A 20,827-nucleotide genomic window follows, 5' to 3' on the forward strand; every position below is an offset into this window, starting at 1 on the left:
CAGGGAAGCAGTTGAGGCTAGCTCATTGAATGTATTCAAATCACAGATAGATACATTTTTAACCAATAAGGGAATTAAGGGTTATGGGGAACGGGCGGGTAAGTGGAGCTGAGTCCACGGCCAGATCAGCCATGATCTTGTTGAGTGGCGGAGCAGGCTCGAGGGGCTAGATGGCCTACTTCTGTTCCTAATTCTTATGTTCTTATATCAGTGACTGCACTTCAAAGCTAATTCTTCGCATGTGAAGTGCTTTGGGGTGTCCTAAATTACATAATAAGGGGGAACATAAATGCAAGTTAATTCATTCAGTGTTACTTTCCCTCAGGTTACCCGCCATCATAAGAGGAGGGACCATTGACCGATACTGGCCTACTGCAGATGGTCGATTAGTTGAGTATGACATTGATGACGTTGTTTATGATGAAGACTCTGCATATCAGAACATCAAGATTCTGCATTCAAAACAGTTCGGAAATATTCTTATTCTCAATGGTGATATTAGTAAGTATTATTTGATTATAATATGGAAATCCGAAGGAACAAAATGGTTTGTGGGAGCTGATTAGTTCATCGCTGTATACTGGTAAACAAACCTGGAAATAATTAGCAGTTGGTTTGATCTATTCTCGTACACTTTCTCATTCTTGTACATATTTTGTTGCTTTTTAATTTTTGTGTCGGTTGTAACCTGGTTTGATTGCTGATCTGTGCTGAATTAGTTCATCTCGGCTGATGTAACTGTTGGGGCACTATAATTGGCTGCAGTGCTTCAGGTAGGAAACCAAAAGTCATGGCCAGAGTTTCTGCTCTTAATTTAGTGACAAGTGAGTCCTGATTGCTATCCACTGGCCTGTGCTGAAAAAGCACGAATGAACACAAGATGAGAGTAAAAACCCAAAATGCCGGAAATACACAGCAACAGCAACAGCAGCATCAGGGGAAACCGGAAAGGGGAAAAGGCAGATTGATGTTCGGGCCTTTTTAAAGTTGGCCTTGCCTGTAGTTTGAGATCCTGGTGACGCTTGCCATCTTGACTCGTCCCTGCAGAGAATTCCAGCAGGAATTGGCACCTTTAGCAGAAAGGGGAAAATCGGGAGTTAAAAGATAGCACAGAACCAAAATTTAGGTTAAATTGAAGTATGGTTGGTCTCAGTAGTATAATGTACTTGTTTGCTTCTGTTTGCCCTTCATTCTCTTTTTTGTAAATTTACACAACCAAGTCTCCTGAAAACATGCCTGCGTCTGCAGTAATAAAAACAGAAAATGCTGGGAGCACTTAGTGGGTCAGGCAGCATCTGTGACGAGAGGAAGATGGGGTTAACGTTTCAGGTCTATGCGGAAGAGGTTACAGATGAACCCCTATCCGTTAAGAGGTTTTTGGCACAGTTGTGTAAGTGTTGAGTACAGCTACTTGTTCATCATCATAGGCGGTCCTTCGAGTTGAGGATGACTTGCTTCCACGTCAAAAAGTTCACAGGTGTTTCAGTGAAGGACCTAAAATTCCAGGTTCCGAACTAAATCTTGGAAGGGTAGAAGATGCCTGTGTGTGGATTTTTTTCAACATGTGGTGGCCATTGCAGACCAGCCACCGCATGGGCTTTACAGAGCTAGGTCTTGGTCCAGTGGCAAGGGTTAACCAAGACGACTGGAGACTAGCTCTGCTTCACGGACCTAGCGCACACCAAACGAATTCGTTGCCCAGAAGAGGCGAGGGCCCAGCACCCCAACCTACTGTCTAGAACTTTTGATCTCTGTGACTTTTGCACCTGCCACTATTGTGCAATCTGCATTACAGCAGGTTCTCTGATGAGAAAGTGTGCAAAATTCCTGCAAAACATTCGATGAGAATTTTAAATCTGAGGCATTGCCAGACTGATAGCTAATGTAGGTCAGCGAGCATAGGGGGTGATGGGTGAAAGGGACTTGGTGCGAGTTAGCTACTTGTTATGTGTTTATGATGGCGCCTCTGACAGGGCCATACTCCCCCTGTATTACACTGGTGTGTCAGCCTGGATTATGTGCTCAAGTCTCTGGAGTGGGGCTTGAACCCACGACCTTCTGACACCGAGGTCAGAGTTCTACCACTGAGCCCAAGGCTGATACCTGCTTGCTTGTCCTAACTGCTGTTGTGTTTATGGTTTTATTTAATATATTTAGCAGTAAATAATGTATCTTTCTGTGTACACTCACCTGTTCCAGATTTAGGAGAAAGTGACCTTCCATATACACAAGCTATAATGGGCAGTGGAGTAGAAGACTACACAGGGAAAGAAATTCTTATCCTGGGAGGAGGAGATGGCGGAATCCTATACGAGCTGGTCAAGTTAAAACCAAAGATGGTCACCATGGTGGAAATATCCTTTGTGGGTAGCCTTACCTGAAGTAGTTGCTTAGGTGATGCCAGCGGGCTTACCTTAACATGTTGGAATTTATGTTGGCTAAAGGAAGACCACCTAGTCATTTCAGAGGAATTTTTGAGGGGAGAGGGGTGGAGGTATCCCCTCCGGGTGCTGTTGCAGGTAGTGGTGGGGTTCCAACTTTTACTAATCCTCCCTCCACTGAAGTTTCCTAGAAACATAGAAAATAGGAGCAGAAGTCGGCTATTTGGCCCTTCGAATTTGCACCGCCATTCAATATGATCATGGCTGATCCTCTATCTCAACAACATATTCCTGTTTTTTCCCCATGCCCCTTGATGCCTTTTGTTTCTAGTAATCTATCTATCTCCCTCTTAAATATATTCAGTGACTTGGCCTCCACAGCCTTCTGTGGTAGAGAATTCAGAGTGAAGAAATTTCTCCTCATCTCGGTCCTAAATTTCTTACCCCGTATCCTAAGACTTTGACCCCTTGTTCTAGACTTCCCAGCCAGAGGAAACATCCTCCCCGCATCCAGTCTATCCAACCCAGTCAGAATTTTATACATTTCAATGAGATCCCCTCTCATTCATCTAAACTCTAGCGAATATCCTGTTGAGCTTCCTGCTGGCTTACTTTTCCTCTCCATGGAGCGGTGTGTCAGAGCACCCATAACAAACAGGAGCTTATTTACAGTGCTGTTACAGAAGTCACCAGACCAGGCTGTCCTCTCTCTTCAATGTCTCCCCACGATGTGAACACCCATGGAAGCTGTGGTGGGAGAATCTATTTTAAGGAGTGCTAGTGACAGCCAGGCCTAATGGCCTTTAAAAGTTTACAACAAACTAAGGAGTCAAAAATTGATACTGTATGTGTCAGATTCACCACTTATGTTCCAGACACGGACAAAGTACGGAAGCTGCCAACAAGTGGCTGTTTTGAGGAAAAAGTGATGTTTGAGATAGAAGGCTGCATGTTTAATAAACCGGCAGCCATGAATGGCACCCCATCGGATTCACCTGTATAAAACCAAGCTACCCAGATCGGTACTGCCAGACCCCACTCACCCCCCCCCCCTCCAAGTGATTGGGGGTTTTAAGAGTTCTGGCAAGGCCGACATTTATTGCCCATCCCCAGTTGCCCTGAGAAGGTGGTGGTGGGGCTTCACCACTGGCTGTGTCAGCCGTGGTACAGTTGGTAGCGGCCTCGCCTCTGAGTCAGGAGGTTGTGGGTTCAAGTCCCACTCCAGACACTTGAGTGCTGAACAGTTGGAGGTGCCAAGTTTCGGATGAAATGTTTAACTGAGGCCCCGTATGCCCCCTCAGGTGAATGTAAAAGATCCCATGGCACTATTTTAAAGAAGAGCAGGGGAGTTCTCACCGGTGTCCTGGCCAATATGTATCCCTCAATCAACATCACTAAAAACAGATTATCTGGTCATTATCACATATCTGTTTCCAGGAGCTTGCTGTGCACAAATTGGCTTCTGTGTTTCCTACATCAAAACAGTGGCTACACTTCAAGAAGTACTTCATTGGCTGTAAAGCACTTTGGGAGGTCCAGTGGTTGTGAAAGGCGCTATATAAATGCAAGTCTTTTTGTCATTTTGATAGATCACTTTAAAGTCGTGTCAATCACGATGTGGGACTGGATTCATAGGACAGACCGGGGAAGGTAACCCCACAGAACATTGGAGAACCCAATGGGAAATCCAAAACCCTACCACCACCGTCTCACACCAACTAGGGATGGCAAAGGACATAGTGCCATGGGATCGTTTACGTTCACCTGAAAGGACAGACGGGGCCTCAATTTAACATCTCATCTGAAAAATGGCACCTCCGACAGTTCATTCACTGCATAAAAGAGTGCTGGAGGCAGAAACTCACTGCCTGAACGAGTGGTAGAGGCAGAAACCCTCATCACATTTAAAAAGTACTTGGATGCGCACTTGAAGTGCCGTAACCTACAAGGCTACGGACAAAGAGCGGGAAAGTGGGATTAGGTTGGATAGCTCTTTATTGACCCGGTGTGGATATGATGGGCCAAAATGGCTTCCTTCTGTGCTGTAAATGTCTATGATTCTAACCAGTTGAGTTTTTTTTACAGCAATGGTCACTTTTACTGATACCAGATTTAAAAAAAAAATGAAACTTGATTCAAATTCTCAACCTGCCATGATATGATTTGAACTTGTGTTCTCTGGATTCCTAGCCCAGCATCATAACCACGACACTGTTGTACCCAGTTTACACTGATTGAGTAAGTCAAATTACAGTTATCTAAAGTTCTGGATAGACCCTATCTGGATTAATGCATTCAGTTTTTCATAAAAATTTACAGCACGGTAGGAGGCCATTTCGATCCATTGTGTCCATGCCTTCTGACAAAGAACTATCCAGCCTAATCCCAATTTCTTGCTCTTGGTCCGTAGCCTTGTAGGTTACTGCACTTCAAGTGCACATCCAAGTACTTTTTAAATAATGTTTTAGGGTTTCTGCCTCTACTACCCTTTCAAGCAGTGAGTTCCAGACCCCCACCACCCTCTGGGTGAAAAAAAATTCCCCTCAAATCTCCTACCAATTACTTTAAATCTATGCCCCCTATTCTTGACCTCTGCCAAGGGAAATAGGTCCTTCCTACCCACTCTATCTCGACATTTCATAATTTTATACACCTCAATAAGGTCTCCCCTCAGCCTCCTCTGTTCCAAAGAAAACAAACCCAGCCTATCCAATCTTTCCTCATAGCTAAAATTCTCTAGGCCAGGCAACATCTTCGTAAATCTCCTCTGTACCCATTCTAGCGCAGTCACATCTTTCCTGTAATGTGACCAGTACTGCATACAGTACTCTAGTTGTGGCCTAACTAATGTTTTATACAGTTCAAACATAACCTTCCAGCTTTTGTATTCTATGCCTCGGCTAAAAAAGGCAAGTATTCCGTATGCCTTCTTAACCACCTTATCTACCTGGCCTGCTACCTTCAGGGATCAGTGGACATGCACCCCAAGGTCCCTTTGTTCCTCTACACTTCTCAGTGTTCTACCATTTAATGTGTATTCCCTTACCTTGTTGGCCCTCCCCAAATGCATTACCTCACACTTCTCCGGATTGAATTCCATTTGCAACTGTTCTGCTTACCTGACCGGTTCATTGATATCTTCCTGCAGTCCGCAGCTTGCTTCTTCATTATCAACCACACAGCCAATTTTTATATCATCTTCAAACTTCTTAATCATAGCCACTAAATTCAAGTCTAAATCATTGATATATGCCACAAAAAGCAAGGGGACCTAGTACTGAGCCCTGTGGAGCCCCACTCAACAGCCTTCCAGTCACAAAAACACCCATTAATAATTACCCTTTGCTTCCTGCCTCTGAGCCAATTTTAGATCCAACTTGCCACTTTTACTTTATTAAAAGCCTTGCTAAAATCTAGACTACATGCAATGCACTTCCTTCATCGACTCTCCTTGTTGTTACCTCAAAAAATTCAATCAAGTTAGTCAGACACGACCTTCCCACATTCATGCTGACTGTCTTGATTAATGCATGGCTTTCTAAATGAAGATTTATTCTGTCCCTCAGAATTTTTTCCAATAATTTTCCCACCACCAATGTTAGGTTGACTGGCCAGTAATTACTCGGTCTATACATTTCTCCCTTTTTAAACAAAGGTACAAAGTCAGCAGTCCTCCAGTACTACACCTGTAGCCAGAGAGGATTGGAAAATGACGGTAGGAGCCTTTGCTATTTCCTCCCTTGCATCTCAACAGCCTGGGATACATTTCATCTGGGCCTGGGGATTTATCCACTTTCAAAGAGGCTAAACCCCTTAATACTTCCTCTCTCTAGGTTTATTTCATCTAATATTTCACACTCCTCCTCCCTGATTGCAATGTCTGCATCGCCCCTTGATTTTGTAAAGACATACGCAAAGTATTCATTGAGAACCATATCCACGTCTTCCGCCTCCACACATCGATTACCTTTATGGTCTACAATAGGCCCTACTCTTTCTTTAGTTATCTTCTTGCTCTTAATGAATTTATAAAACATCTTTGGGTTTTACTTGCCAAGATGTTTTCATACTCTCTCTGCTTTCCTAATTTCCTTTTTAATTTCACCCCTGCACTTTCTATGCTCTAGGGGTTCTGCAGTATTGAGCCCTCGGTATCTGTCTTAAGCCTCCCTTTTTTTCTTTATCCTACCCTGTATTCTCTATGACATCCAGTGGGCTCGAGATTGGTTAGTCCCACCCTTTTTCTTTAAGGGAACATACTTACTCTGAACCCTCAAGTTCTCCTTGAATGCCTCCCATTGCTCTTCACTGATTTACCTTCAAGTAGCTGTTTCCAGTCCACTTTGGCTAAATCACAGCTTAGCTTAGTAAAATTGGCTTTCTCCCAATTGAAAACTTTTATTTCTGGTCTATCTTTGACCTTTTCCATAACTACCCTAGATCTAACTAAATTATGATCTCTAGCACCAAAATGTTCTCCCACTGATACCCCTTCCACCTGCCCAGCTTCATTCCCTTAACCATGTCCAGAACCACTCTCTCTCTTGTTGGGCTTGCTACATACTGGCTAAAAAAGTTCTCTTGAATGCATTTTAGAAATATTCTACCCTCTATACCTTTCACACTAATTCTATCCCAATTAATATTAGGGTAGTATTAATGCCTTAATAGTTTTTGCACTTCAGTGCACTCCCAGCAGTGATTGCCCCTGAAGCGCCTTGGGATGTTTTAGTATGTTAAAGGCACTATATAAATATATAAGTTATTATTATTTATTATTATTTCAAAAATAGTGTTCGAAATGGTGACTACTATTGTGGTGTGCTGTCAGGTGATGCATTGTGCAACAATTTTCATTTATAAAACACCTTTAGTGCAGAAGAACTATTCTGAGGTGCTTTTTAAATTAATTCCCGAGATGTGGGTATTGCTGGCACGGGCCAGCATTTATTGCCCTTAAGAAGGTGGTGGTGAGCTGCTGCCTTGAACCACCGCAGTCCATGTGGTGAAACATAGAAACGTAGAAAATAGGTGCAGGAGTAGGCCATTCGGCCCTTCAAGCCTGCACCACCATTCAATATGACCATGGCTGATCATGCAACTTCAGTACCCCACTTCTGCATTCTCTCCATACCCCCTAATCCCTTTAACCGTAAGGGCCACATCTAACTCCCTTTTGAATATATCCAACGAACTGGACTCAACAACTTTCTGTGGTAGAGAATTCCACAGGTTCACAATTCTCTGGGTGAAAAAGTTTCTCCTCATCTCGGTCCTAAATGGCTTACCCCTTATCCTTAGACTGTGACCCCTGGTTCTGAACTTCCCCAACATTGGGAACATTCTTCCTGCACCTAACCTGTCCAGTCCCGTCAGAATTTTACATGTTTCTATGAGATCCCCTCTCATTCTTCTAAATTCCAGTGAATATAAGCCTAGTCGATCCAGTCTTTTTCCGTATGTCAGTCCTGCCATCCCGGGAATCAGTCTGGTGAACCTGACTGGTGATGCTTCAACAGGGCTGTTAGTGAGGGGGTTCCAGTATTTAAACCCAGCAACAATGAAGGACAGCAATATATTTCCAAGTTGGGATGGTGTGTGACTTGGAGGGGAATGTGGAGGTGATGGTATTCCCATGCGCCTGCTGCTCTTGTCCTTCTAGGTGGTAGAGGTCGTGGGTTTGGGAGCTGCTGTCGAAGAAACCGTAGCGCGTTGCTGCAGTGCATCTTGTAAGCGGTACACACTGCAGCCATGCTGTGCCGGTGGAGGGAGTGAATGTTTAAGGTGGTGGATGGGGTGCCAATCAAGCGTGCTGCTTTGTACTGGATGGTGTTGAGCTTCTTAAGTTTTGTTGGAGCTGCACTCATCCAGGCAAGTGGAGAGCATTCCATCACACTGCTGACTTGTGCCTTGTGGTGGAAAGGCTTTGGGGAGTCAGGAGGTGCTTCACAGAGGCAGAATCAAACAAAGATGGGCAAAGGAAATATTGGAAGGGATGAGCAAAAGCATTGTCAAAAAAAAGAATGGCCTTAAAGGAGGAGAGGAAAGTGGAAATGCAGAGAGGTTTTGGGATGGAATTCCAGAGTGTGGGACAGGCACTATTCCCAGTATAAAGCATGTGTTTACTAAGTGAGTGTTGGTGCCAAAATTGCTTGGAATGCAGTAGCTGGTTGTTTATAGCGGCAGCTGGCTGATCGCTCGTCCCTGGGAATCTACCAGCACAGCCTGCTGAGGAGGTCCTGAACCTTGGGCAGCCTGGGTTTCCTCATAACCCTAGATCTCCCCCTGCAGGGAGAGCAAAGTGGGACCAATGCACCTAACTGGGGGAGAAAATTCCTGTTTTTTAAAAACAATATCACTTCCAAATCTTAATACAGGTACAGCGTCTGAAATCCAGCAACCTCGGGACTAAGTCTGTGCCGGTTTTTGGGTTTTGCCGGATTTCGGACCTCGTTGTTGGCGCTCCTTGCTCCTTGCCACTCCTCGGTGCCTGCCGATCCTCCGCTCCTCGCCGCCTGCTGATTCCTGCTGCCCCCCACGGCGCTGCATTTTTTTTTACCTGTTTCCTCGTCCCTCAACACCTGATATCGCCATCTTGGCCGCCGCAAAAATATCCGTTTTTCGGAATTCCAGATTCGGGACGTTGTACCTGTATTGCTATATTTTTTTTGGTCAGCCTTTATTCCGCCATAGCTTAAAAGGGTTTAAGTTTTTTGCCGATACATTTTCAAATTCTATTCAGTCTTTCTTTAACAGAAGTTGTACATTGACCAAATGGTGATCGATGCATGCTGCAAACACATGCGCAAAACTTGTGGTGATGTCCTGGACAATCTGAAAGGAGACTGCTACCAGGTAGGCCTGCTGGCACTGCAATTGTCTGCTTTCGTACACAGAACTAAATAAGATAAATGTATGTTTAAAAGTGTAAGATGTCTACATTGGATTAGTGAATTGATTGTCACTGTCATATTTTGAGCAATGCCCCAAGGTCTTTGTAAGTGATCTGCCTTACTCGTTGTAAAGTACTAATAATTCCGCACTGCAATTCCTTTTACCTATTCGCTGCTCACTATGTATGGCAGTTGGCTGTTATAACCAGGCTGGCCAAGTCCTCAATGCTAGCTCGGTCAGCTCCACAACTGTGCTTGTTGTCAGCTCTTGTACACCAACTTATCAGCTCAGCTTTGGTCACATTCAATCCATTCCATCACCTCCCTTGGTTACTGGTAGGTGAGCACATGACTACCCATCACCTGCGATCCATTCCATTACAACAGCAACTTATATTTATATAGCACCTTTAACATAGTGAAACGTCCCAAGGCGCTTCACAGGAGTATTATGAGAGAAAACGTTTGACAGTGAGCCACATAAGGAGAAATTGGGGCAGGTGACCAAAAGCTTTGTCAAAAAGGTAGGTTTTAAGGAGCTCTTGAAGGAGGGAAGAGAGGTAGAGTGGCGGAGAGTTTTAGGGAGGGAATTCCAGAGCTTAAGGCCGAGGCAACAGAAGACACGGCCACCAGTAGTTGAGCGATTATAATCAGGGATGCGCAAGAGGACAGTATTCAAGGAGCGCAGATATCTCGGGGAGGTTGTAGGGCTGGAGGAGATTAGAGATAGGGAATGGGCTGCAATGAAGGGATTTGAAAACAAGAATGAGAATTTTGAAATCAAGGCATTGCTTAACCGGGAGCTAATGCAGGTCAGCGAGCACCGGGATGATGGGTGAGCGGGACTTGGTGCGAGTTAGGACATGGGCAGCTGAGTTTTGGATCACCTCTAGTTTACGTAGGGTAGAATGAGGGAGGCCAGCCAGGAATAGTCAAATCTAGAGGTAACAAAGGCATGGATGAGGCCGTCAGCAGCTGATGGGATGAGGCCTTCAGCAACTGATGAGCTGAGGCAAAGGTGGAGGCGGACGATGTTATGGAGGTGGAAATAGCTCTACTTAGTTATGCTGTGGATATGTGGTCGAAAGCTCATTTTGGGGTCAAATATGACACCAAAGTTGTGAACAGTCTGGTTCAGCCTCAGGCAGAAGTTGGGGAGAGAGATGGATGGAGTCAGTGGCTAGGGAACAAAACGGCGGGGGCCCCAGGTTACTCCTCTGCAGTCATGTGTCCCCCGCCCCCACCCCCCCCCACCCCGCTCAGCCCATTAATCTTCCTAGTATAAGCTGCTCTATACCAGCACACAACCATTCCTTCAGCATTGGTTACTCGTTCTCCCAGACGATTCCCTGCATCTTGCTTGCACAGCACATGCCTAAATAATCCGGTTTCTTAATTGTCTGCCTTAGGGTTCAGCATCTGACCCATTCAAAACTGTACACTCTTGTCACATCCCATGATATCTACCGCTCCTCCTCCAGAGGTGGTTTCCATCATTGCATCGCAGTCAAAGCCATACATCTCTTGATCTCGCTTATCCCTGCTTGTCAAGCACAACATCCCAGATAAATAAAGCTGGTGGACATTTTCACTTCCTCACCATGTCTACACGTGGTATTGATTGCAACCTATTTGGGTCTGATGGAACCCATCTATAACGGCAAGCAGTGCGTCCAATATAGAGCTATTTCATGCAGGAGGGCGACGGCAGCGAAGAGTGACGTCAGCAAGCTCCAGGTCGCTGATTGGAGCGTGGGCAGATACAGCAGGAGCGACGAGGTCGGGGTGAAGGAGCGGCGAGAGACTGTGGAGGGACGTGATCGGGGCCCAGGGGAGGCGTGAGTTTGGGGCCCGGGGCAGCACGGCCAGCCCACACTGCGATATGTGTGTGTAGTAGGTCCGTGCAGCAGAGCTGGTCTCCAGTTGTCTTGGTAAACCCTTGCCACTGGACCAAGACCTAGCTCTGTCAAGCCCATGCGGTGGCTGGTGTGCAACGGCCACCACGTGTTAATAAAAATCCACCCACAGGCGTCTTCCACCCTTCAGGATGTAAAACCTGTGAACTCAACCTTTTTTGGAATGGAAGGAAGTCATCCTCGTTTCGAGGGAGCGCCTATGATGATGATTTCCTTCAATTCCTTTGGTGGGGGGTGGATCTTTTGTCCTGTTTCTCCCCCTCTTTCTCCCCCCCCCAAATCACACTGCCAACATCTCTGTGGTCTTCCTGTGCATTTCTTTTAACCCTTACACCAGCCAATTGGGGACATTTTCCACAAAAATGGATCCTTGTATACAGTATTGATTTGTATCATTATTTGTATTGTTTCAAACATGGTGGACCTATGTCTCTCTATTGTTCAGGTGTTGGTGGAAGATTGTGTTCCAGTTCTGAAGACATACGCTGCAGAAGGAAGGCTGTTTGATTATGTTATTAATGACCTGACAGCTGTTCCTATCTCCACATCTCCAGAAGAAGGTAAATATGTTCTCCCTTTTACACCTTAACAGTTATTCACCTTTCGGTTCTATAATTTCTGATCATATCACCTACATTTATTTTATTCCAAATAATGGGTTCCTGAAAAAATTTAAGTGTAATTGTCCTTGTTTAAAACGTTTTAATTGATAACCTTGTTGCAGTTGCTTGCGGAAAGATAACGTGGGTATGTTCTGGTTACCGGTAGGTTCTCCTCACCTGTGAGGCACAAGTCTTGTGATTTTTGTCACTCCACAGCCAAGCTGCAGTATTGACCTCTAGCTATGTTTCCTCTCAACGCAAGACTTGCGACTTGTTGTTTATATCAATGGCATCAGAAACCATTTGACTGCTCTCAATTGAAAGAGGGGCAAAAGAACAGTCAGTGCCAGATGTAGCAACAAAAATAAAGCACAGTTGTCTCGATGGAGATCCTACCAATCGATTTGACGGGTTACATAAATTATTGGAAGGGGACAGAATATAAATATGACCCGTGTAGGCTAGAAAAGGAGAGGGGGGAAATAATTTGAAGAGAAAATACTCAGTGAGAAGTTAGGCGTAGTTATTTTCTCATATCCATTGTGGCTAAATACCTCCCACCATGAGGTCTATAGTCGTGAGTTGGTCTCTGCAGAAGCTGCTGTCTTTTATAGAAGGCTCCTGTGCAGCTCGAGTCTTAGGAGCGTGAATTAGAGGTACCAGCAACATTTTTGAAGCATGCCGCCCTGAAAGCGGTACTGCAAATTTAAAAGGATAAAGATTTGGGGAGGCCTAAAAAAAAGATTGTACGCCATTTGTAGCAGTCGCAAACAAGATGGAGAGACTTGACAAGAAAATAACCGATGGAGTCAAAACGATGGACGATCCAATGTACAGACAGGAAACCGATTCAAAAGGCAAATGGCGGAACAATGCAGCTCCTGATCCTTTGCCTGATGGCTGATGAAGTGGAGGTGTGGTGCTGCTTGAGGTTGGTGCAGCAATGGTTGTCCTGTTTGGCACTCTATTGCGCTCGCCACAGAGGAGACATTGCAACATTCCTGGGCCTGGAACAAATATCAGATAAGATGGTGTTCTTTATCATTTCTAGCATGGTAAATAGCTCAAGATTTTATGATGCACGGTTTTGCTTGTCAGCCTGGTGCACATTTACTGCTTGCCCCTGCCAAGCCCTCGCACAACCGTGCAGCTCTTTCATTGCATCTCGCGCATACCCATACCTCAGCAGGGCACACAAAAAGGATGCAACTTACAATTAAAGGCTTTGACACACTTGCATCTGACAAGCATTTCACATATTAAACCATTGTAACACAAACATGTAACCTGCTTGTGCTGATTTGAGGCATCAGTTGCTTGTTTGATCCATGTGGTGGCTGGCACATTTGCTGACACTGCCAGGAATGAGGGAGAACAGCGGTGATCTTGCCGACTATTAGCTGTGTTGTGCTTATGTTGCAAGTTGTCCTTGCTGCAGATGGTAAAGTTCTGCTCTGCTCTGCACTCAGAATTGTGAACCTGTGGAATTTTCTACCACAAAGTTGTTGAGGCCAGTTCGTTAGATATATTCAAAAGGGAGTTAGATGTGGCCCTTACGGCTAAAGGGATCAAGGGGGATGGAGAGAAAGCAGGAATGGGGTACTGAAGTTGCATGATCAGCCATGATTATATTGAATGGTGGTGCAGGCTCAAAGGGCCGAATGGCCTACTCTTGCACTTATTTTCTATGTTTCAGGTAGTTGTCCTCAATTATTGGGTGGCAGGTTTGGCGGGGCCTGCTGGCATCTCTTCTCTGCTTGTACCACCTCTCAAGTTAGTGTATTTGAAGTGCTTTAAAAAGGAGTATCATCATAAGCAGTTAAAATTAAAATCCACAAACTTTATTTATAGACAAACACATTTCAGAAATATAGAGGAAAAGTCTTAATGAAAACTGCACTAAGCAATCCTTTAAACATTGGCTAAAAACACACACACTCAGCCAATTTAAGAGCTCCTTTATTAGTTGTGCTCAGAGTCCCCTTAAATCTATTTGCCTCAAATCTGGGGCCTTAATGAGGCAAATGCACGAAATGGGCGCAAGTACTTCAGCTTGAATGTAGGGGGTATGATTCGGAAGTTTGCAGATAATACTAAAATCGACTGTGTGGTTGATAATGAAGAAGATATCAATGAACCAGTCAGGTGGACAAAACAGTGGCAAATGGAATTCAATCCGGAGAAGTGTGAGGTAATGCATTTTGGGAGGGCTAACATGGCAAGGGAATACACATAAAAATGGTAGGACACTGAGAAGTGTAGAGGAACAAAGGGACATGTCCACAGATCCCTGAAGGTAGGCCAGATAGATAAGGTGGTTAAGAAGACATATGGAACATGCCTTTTTTAGCCGAGGCATAGAATACAAGAGCAGGGAAGTTATGCTTGAACTGTATAAAACACTAGTTATGCCACAGCTAGAGTACTGTGCAGTTCTGGTCACCACACTACAGGAAAGATGTGATTGCACTAGAGAGGGTACAGAGGAGATTTACGAGGACGTTGCCTGGACTGGAGAATTTTAGCTAGTAGAAACATTGGATAGGCTAGGTTTGTTTTCTTCGGAACAGAGGAGGCTGAGGGGAGACCTAATTGAGCTGTATGAAATGATGGTGGAGTCTAGACAGAGTGGATAGGACTGACCTATTTCCCTCAGCAGAGGGTTCGTAGCAGGGGGCATAGATTTAAAGTAATTGGTAGAAGGTTTCACCCAGAGGGTGATGGGGGTCTGGAACTCACTGCCTGAAAGGGTGGTAGAGGCAGAAACCCTCACCACATTTAAAAAGTACTTGGATGTGCATTTGAAGTGCTGTAACTTACAGGGCTACGGACCTGGTGCTGGAAGGTGGGATTAGGCTGGATAGCTCTTTGTTGGATGGCGTGGACACGATGGGCAGAAATGGCCTCCTTCCGTGCTGTAAATTTCTATGATTCTAGCTCATTGTAAATTAAGAGAGCCTGATCGGCATAGGGGCTGGTCTCCATTTCAGCATTTACTGGCACCAGTTGAGGACCTGTTTTCCAGGGCTGCTGAATGGTCCCAATAGAGGATACTGTATAAGGAGGAATAGAACAGGGAAACAAGTGGGATGGCTTGACTAGCTTGAGGTGTGGAGTGGTCTAACTTGCAGATAGAAAATGGAATGGGTGGGTTTGTGGCTTTTTTTCCAGAAGAATCCGGTTGTTGTTTGTTGCCACCGTCTGAACTTCAGTTGCGCCAGTTATCTGTTGCCAAAACATTAAAGCCTCTAACCGAGATCTCTAATAATTGGAACTAACTGATTTAATCACCTTGGCCCTGAGCACCTGACATCAGCCTCCACTTCGCACAGACAGCAGATTGAAGAAAACTGTTTCAACAGCACTCAAAATACTTGTACAGTTCACAAAATTGCAGCACACCAACTGAACGGCGCCAAATACATTCTCGTGTAGTCACAAATATAGGCCATTTCTAAAGTTGCAAGAGCACCTGAAGACTGCAGGAAGATCAATGATGATCCGTGTCTAATGGCAAGATAGAATTGAGTCTTGCACAAAAATGACGTGAAAAATCCAAATGTGACCAAGGAGAGCAAAACTGATATGGGGAGAAAAGGAGGCAGCCTAAATCCTGCTAGTCTAACTTGTCCTCTCCAGACAAGAAGCTGATGTATCTGAATCTGGTAAGTCTTTGTAAATTACTTTGTATGGAACATAGTCAACAATTACCATTAAATACTCCGATTCAATATATATCATTTGAAGCTTCTGCATAACGTTCTTAATCTGGTGCTTTTTTGCAAGTTTAAACTATTTTATCTTTAATCAAAATATGTGGAGTATTACCATATAGTCTTTCAATTTAATTGTAGATAACACGAGTTGAGTAAATCCTTTTCCTGCTTCCTCCTCCATAGGTGATCACTCTACGTTGTCTCCCTCTGCAGTGGAAGAGGAGTGTGCCGTTGTGATCTCGGGCCTGCAGGTCTCTACAAGTATGAGAATCCTGCTGTTGCCGAGATTGGCTTGGAAATGAGATGCTACTTTCCAGCAAGACCCCACAGTCAGGAGGTGGAAGGCAGTCCCTATTGTCAGACTTGCAGTCAGTAAACAGTCATGTTCTTTGCACACAGGTTTCACATTGTGCCCACATAAACGATGAAAGCAAACACCAGTACAGTTAGCGACCATGAGCTAGATTTTCGATTGTCTATAGCCTCAGTTAGCGGCCAGAGGCAGTGTTAATGCAAGCGTTCAGGCTTGGCGACTGGGCACGCAGCTTTTAGCGCCCGACGGAAAATTCATTCGAGGCTCACAAGTTGCGCAAAGCATTAGCACCTGGCTGCTGCTGATCACTCCGATCATGACACATTCCTGGTGCAATGTGCACACTTGTGCCCCGGTCGGTAAATTCGGTGCGTGCGCCTCATTGAGCACCCGCCAATAACAACACCTGGAAAAACAGTGGGTGCAGGCTTGCAGAGTCATTAACTGGTGACTACTTAAAGGGATGAGGAAGTGCTTCCCTCAGAGGGCACTGCCAGTGCAACGTTTACACACAGCACGGTGCGTGAGCCTCTAAGTTTTCAGCAGCAGACGGACTAACAGTATAGGTTGAAAAGAAGTGATTTTGAAAACTTTAATGGGTGCATTACTATGCCGTGCCTTTAAAACTCGGCTTTTCCCGGGATATGATTCGGAGTTCCGTGTGTGTGCAATGAGCCTGCAAAATATACCGACCAGACTTTCATTATGGACCCCCCCTCACCCCCAGCTCTTGTGTGCAACTGCTGATGTATCGCCCCTGTCAGCTCTTCGACTGATTCCGACAAATTTCTGGATGGGAGGTGTAAACCTTTTCAAGGCGTTAAAAGTACAGCTCTGCCTGGATTAACGTCGCAACAGAGGCGTGACCGAATTTCTCCGTTTTCCCACCACCCACCATGTCTGACTAAATGTGGATTGTGCCTGCGGGGTTGATTTTGACCTGCACAAAACTTGAGGTGCAGCACAGTGACTACAGCTGGAATCTGAATGATTTATTTTGCTCATTATGCCTGTGCTGGAGCTAGTTCTTCAGCTGAAGTACTCTTTTATATTCTTCCTATACTTCAAAAGTATTTCATTTGCAGCGAACTGCTTTGGCACATCCTGTGGTGATGAAAGGCACCTTCTTCTTTAGTTACCCAGTTCCCTTTTCAATTATATTATTGTCTGTCTCAATAGTCTCGTGATCAAACATATTAAAAAACCCTCCATCTGAAAAAAATCTTTTAACTTCCACCTCGTGATCATCCTGGGCCAATGGCCCTTTGTTGCTGATTTCCCAACAATGAAATTTTTAACTATTAATTCTCAAGACACTCATAATTTTGAACACGACTATTAAACTTCCCCTTGCCCTTCTCTGTTCGTGAAACAGGCCCCAAATTTTCAATATCGCTTCCTTGCTTTTACATCCAGTGTCAGTCTGTATAAAATCCAGGATACCATTTGCATTTTCATGGCCTTTTCTACCTGCACTTTGGAGATCTCTGTATCTGCGCCCCTGGATCTTTCTCTCTCCCTCCTGAGTTTAGGGCACACTTCTTTCATCTTTTTCTTAAAATGTACTACCTTGCCTTCTCCATTTAATGGCATTGTTCCATAACCTGGCATTTAAGTTGGTGTCAACAACAAACTTCGGTCTCCTTCCTTTTGGACCTGTTTAATCTGGGCATGGTGGGTGCTGGCTATTGGTCGTGTGACGAATCCCACCATGACCAGTGTAAAAATGAATTAAATAAATCTGGTCATTAATCTAGTGCTGGCACCATGAACAAATAACAGTGAAAGCTGCGGGATTGTTGTAAACAGCGAACTCGTTCACTCGTGCTACAGGGAACGGAGTTTGGTACCTCAACCCGGTCTGACCAAAGTGTGACTATACTGTGATAGCCTCTTGAATGCCACCTTGCCAGCATCGCCCAGGTTCCAAGAAGAAAGAATACAAATGGAAAACAAAATAAATCGTAGCAAGGGAACACTGCACACATCCCTGGGGCACGCACTACCTATATTGGAATATTAAAAGGTATGGGGAGCAAGCAAGCAAGTGCGACTAGACTAAATGGCATACACTTCATGGGCTGCATGACTTCTTTATTTCCTATAACATTCTACGCTCCTGGTAATCTGATAATCGTCCTTTTGCCTGAGTAGCAAATGAGCACAGCATTGAAGTATATTGGCTTAAGTGCAACTTTTTTCTGTATCCTATTGCCACTGTATCGAGAGGTACACCCTGCTACCTCTACTGTATCAGGGGGGTGCCCTGGGCACAGTATTGTATCGAGAGGTACACCCTGCTACCTCTACTGCATCGATGGGCTACCCTGGGCACACTACTGTATCGGGGGGGCACCCTGGGCACGCCACTGTATCGAGGGGACTCCCTGGGCACGCCACTGTATCGAGGGGACTCCCTGGGCACGCCACTGTATCGAGGGGACTCCCTGGGCACGCCACTGTATCGAGGGGACTCCCTGGGCACGCCACTGTATCGAGGGGACACCCTGGGCACGCCACTGTATCGAGGGGACACCCTGGGCACGCCACTGTATCGAGGGGACACCCTGGGCACGCCACTGTATCGAGGGGACACCCTGGGCACGCCACTATCGAGGGGACACCCTGGGCACGCCACTGTATCGAGGGGACTCCCTGGGCACGCCACTGTATCTGGGGGGGACACCCTGGGCACGCCACTGTATCGACTATAGTGATTGGCTACACTATCAGCTGTAGCATTATTATACAATGTTATCCGTTGTTCTCTAACTCACTCGACTGCATTATCCATCGTGCTCTGACCTCCTGTGTCGTCTGTCGTGCTCTGTCCTCCTGTATCCGTCGTGCTCTAACCTCACTCCTGTATCGTCCATAGAGCTTCGACCTCGATTGTATAATCTAGTGGTCTGACGTCGCTATCAACAGCAATGTGCATTTATATAGTGCCTTTAAAATCGTTCCAAGTTGCGTCACTGTTGTAAAAAGCGAACTCGTTCACTTGTGCTACAGGGAGCGGAGCCTGGTACCTCCACCCGGTCTGACCAACGTGTCGTTATCAGACAATATTTAACACCGAAGCACATGAGATATTAGGAGAGGTGACCAAAAGCTTGGTCAAAGAGGTAGGTTTTAAGGAAGAGAGATAGACGGAGAGGTTTATGGAGGGAATTCTGGAGTTTAGAGCCTAGACCGGTGAAGGCACGGCTGCCAATGATGGAGCAATTTAAAAAATGGTGCTCAAAAGACCAGAATTGGAGGAATGCAGAGGTCTAAGTATTGTCAGACTGGAGGAGGTTACTGAGCTAAGGAGGGGTGAGGCCATAGAGGTATTTGAACACAAGGATGAGAATTTTAAAATCGAGGTGTTGCCGGACTGGGAGCCAATGTAGGTCAGTGAGCACGGGAGATGTACAAATGGGACTGGGTGCGACCTAGGATACAGGCAGCAGAGTTTTTGATGAGATCAAGTTTGCGAAGGGTGGAAGATGGGAAGCTGGCCAGGAGAGCATTAGAATAGTCAAGTGTGTGTGTGGATGGAGATTTCAGCAGCAGATGGGCTGGGGCATAGATGGCTGATATAGAGGTGAATGCAGAGAGTCTCAACAATGGAGAGAATATGGGGTCAGAAGCTCAGCTCCAGGTCAAAATGGTTGCTGAGATAGCGGATAGTCTCATGCCGTGGCTGGGGAGGGGGCTAGAGTTGGTGGCTATGAAACGGAGTTTGTATGGTCTGAAGTGCATGATAATTCTGGCCTTTATTTTGTCTTTGCCTTTTAATTATGTTTCAGTAAATCTCAAATCTATTGGAAATAAAAAATAAACTGACTACAGTGTAAAACGCCTGTTTCTTTCTGTCCCCAGAATCAACGTGGGAATTTTTACGACTTATTCTCGATCTTGCTGTGAAAGTTTTGAAACCCACTGGGAAGTATTTTACACAGGTAAGGCAGTCTTCCCTTTCCCAGTCTATTCTGATTATAGGAACAATAGGTGTATAGAAATGAGTAATTGACCATTGAGCTGGTAGAAGGAAATATTGGAGACATGAAGTTGTTCTGTTAAGGGTAGGGGGCCCAGGAGAATAATGCTCCAGCAGAGATCTGCAACCTTCTTTCCATTTCGTCCATGTTGGAGACAGAGTTCACATCCTTGTATCTTGGTCCGTGCTGCCAATTGCCTTTAATCGGTGTGATGCCATAGAATCATAGAAATTTACAGCATGGAAGGAAGCCATTTCTGCCCATCGTGTCCGCGCCAGCCGACAAAGAGCTATCCAGCCTAATCCCACTTTCCAGCTCTTGGTCTGTAGCCTTGTAGGTTACGGCACTTCAAGTGCGCATCCAAAGTAGTTTTTTATTTGTGGTGAGGGTTTCTGCAGTGGGTTCCAAACCCCCACCACCCTCTGGGTGAAGGCATTTCCGCTCAAATCCCCTCTAAACCTCCTATCAATTACTTTAAATCTATGCCCCCTGGTTGTTGACCCCTCTGCTAAGGGAAATCTACCCCTCATAATTTTATACACCTCAATCAGGTCTCCCCTCAGTCTCTTCTGTTCCAAAGAAAACAAACCCAGCCTATCCAATATTTCCTCATAGCTAATGGTAGCTAAGGGTTGATGGAGTTAAGATACTGATCAGCCGTGATCTAATTGATTGGCGAACCAGGCTCGAGTAGCTAAATGGCCCACTCCTGAGTTACTATTAACTGCGGAGACTCTCAAATCCCTTTTGTCAAGCTTTTCATCCTGCTAGTACGCTGCTATGTGAACCATGGGTATAGCTGGGGTATGCAGCAGCAGCAGGCGTTCATGCCTAGACCTACCTAGACTTACAAAGGACATTTCAGGAGACAACCATCAGCTCCTAGGTTTCTGCTCGAGGATCTTCTGTTGGCTTTGAAGCTCTCTTTCCTCAACACACAGAATTTTGTAAGTGTCTCCTCAAGTATCCTCTTGTGCCGTGATCTCTTACCCTCGTGATCCCATTGGCCCTGCAAACCAGTGG

At 45.3% G+C, this 20,827-nt stretch overlaps 1 protein-coding gene across 1 annotated transcript in view; it reads left to right on the top strand.

The window, feature by feature from the left end:
• Positions 1-20,827, top strand: part of sms (spermine synthase) — a 71,961-nt gene that overhangs the window by 24,398 nt on the left and 26,736 nt on the right. The window contains exons 5-9 of the mRNA XM_070894118.1: positions 326-501; positions 2,200-2,354; positions 9,147-9,236; positions 11,636-11,750; positions 19,686-19,765. Of these exons, the coding sequence (XP_070750219.1) occupies positions 326-501; positions 2,200-2,354; positions 9,147-9,236; positions 11,636-11,750; positions 19,686-19,765 (616 nt within the window). The remainder of the gene's footprint in view (positions 1-325; positions 502-2,199; positions 2,355-9,146; positions 9,237-11,635; positions 11,751-19,685; positions 19,766-20,827) is intronic.

The sequence above is a fragment of the Pristiophorus japonicus genome, chromosome 11 (genome assembly GCF_044704955.1).
Source record: "Pristiophorus japonicus isolate sPriJap1 chromosome 11, sPriJap1.hap1, whole genome shotgun sequence".
Lineage (NCBI taxonomy): Eukaryota > Metazoa > Chordata > Chondrichthyes > Pristiophoridae > Pristiophorus > Pristiophorus japonicus.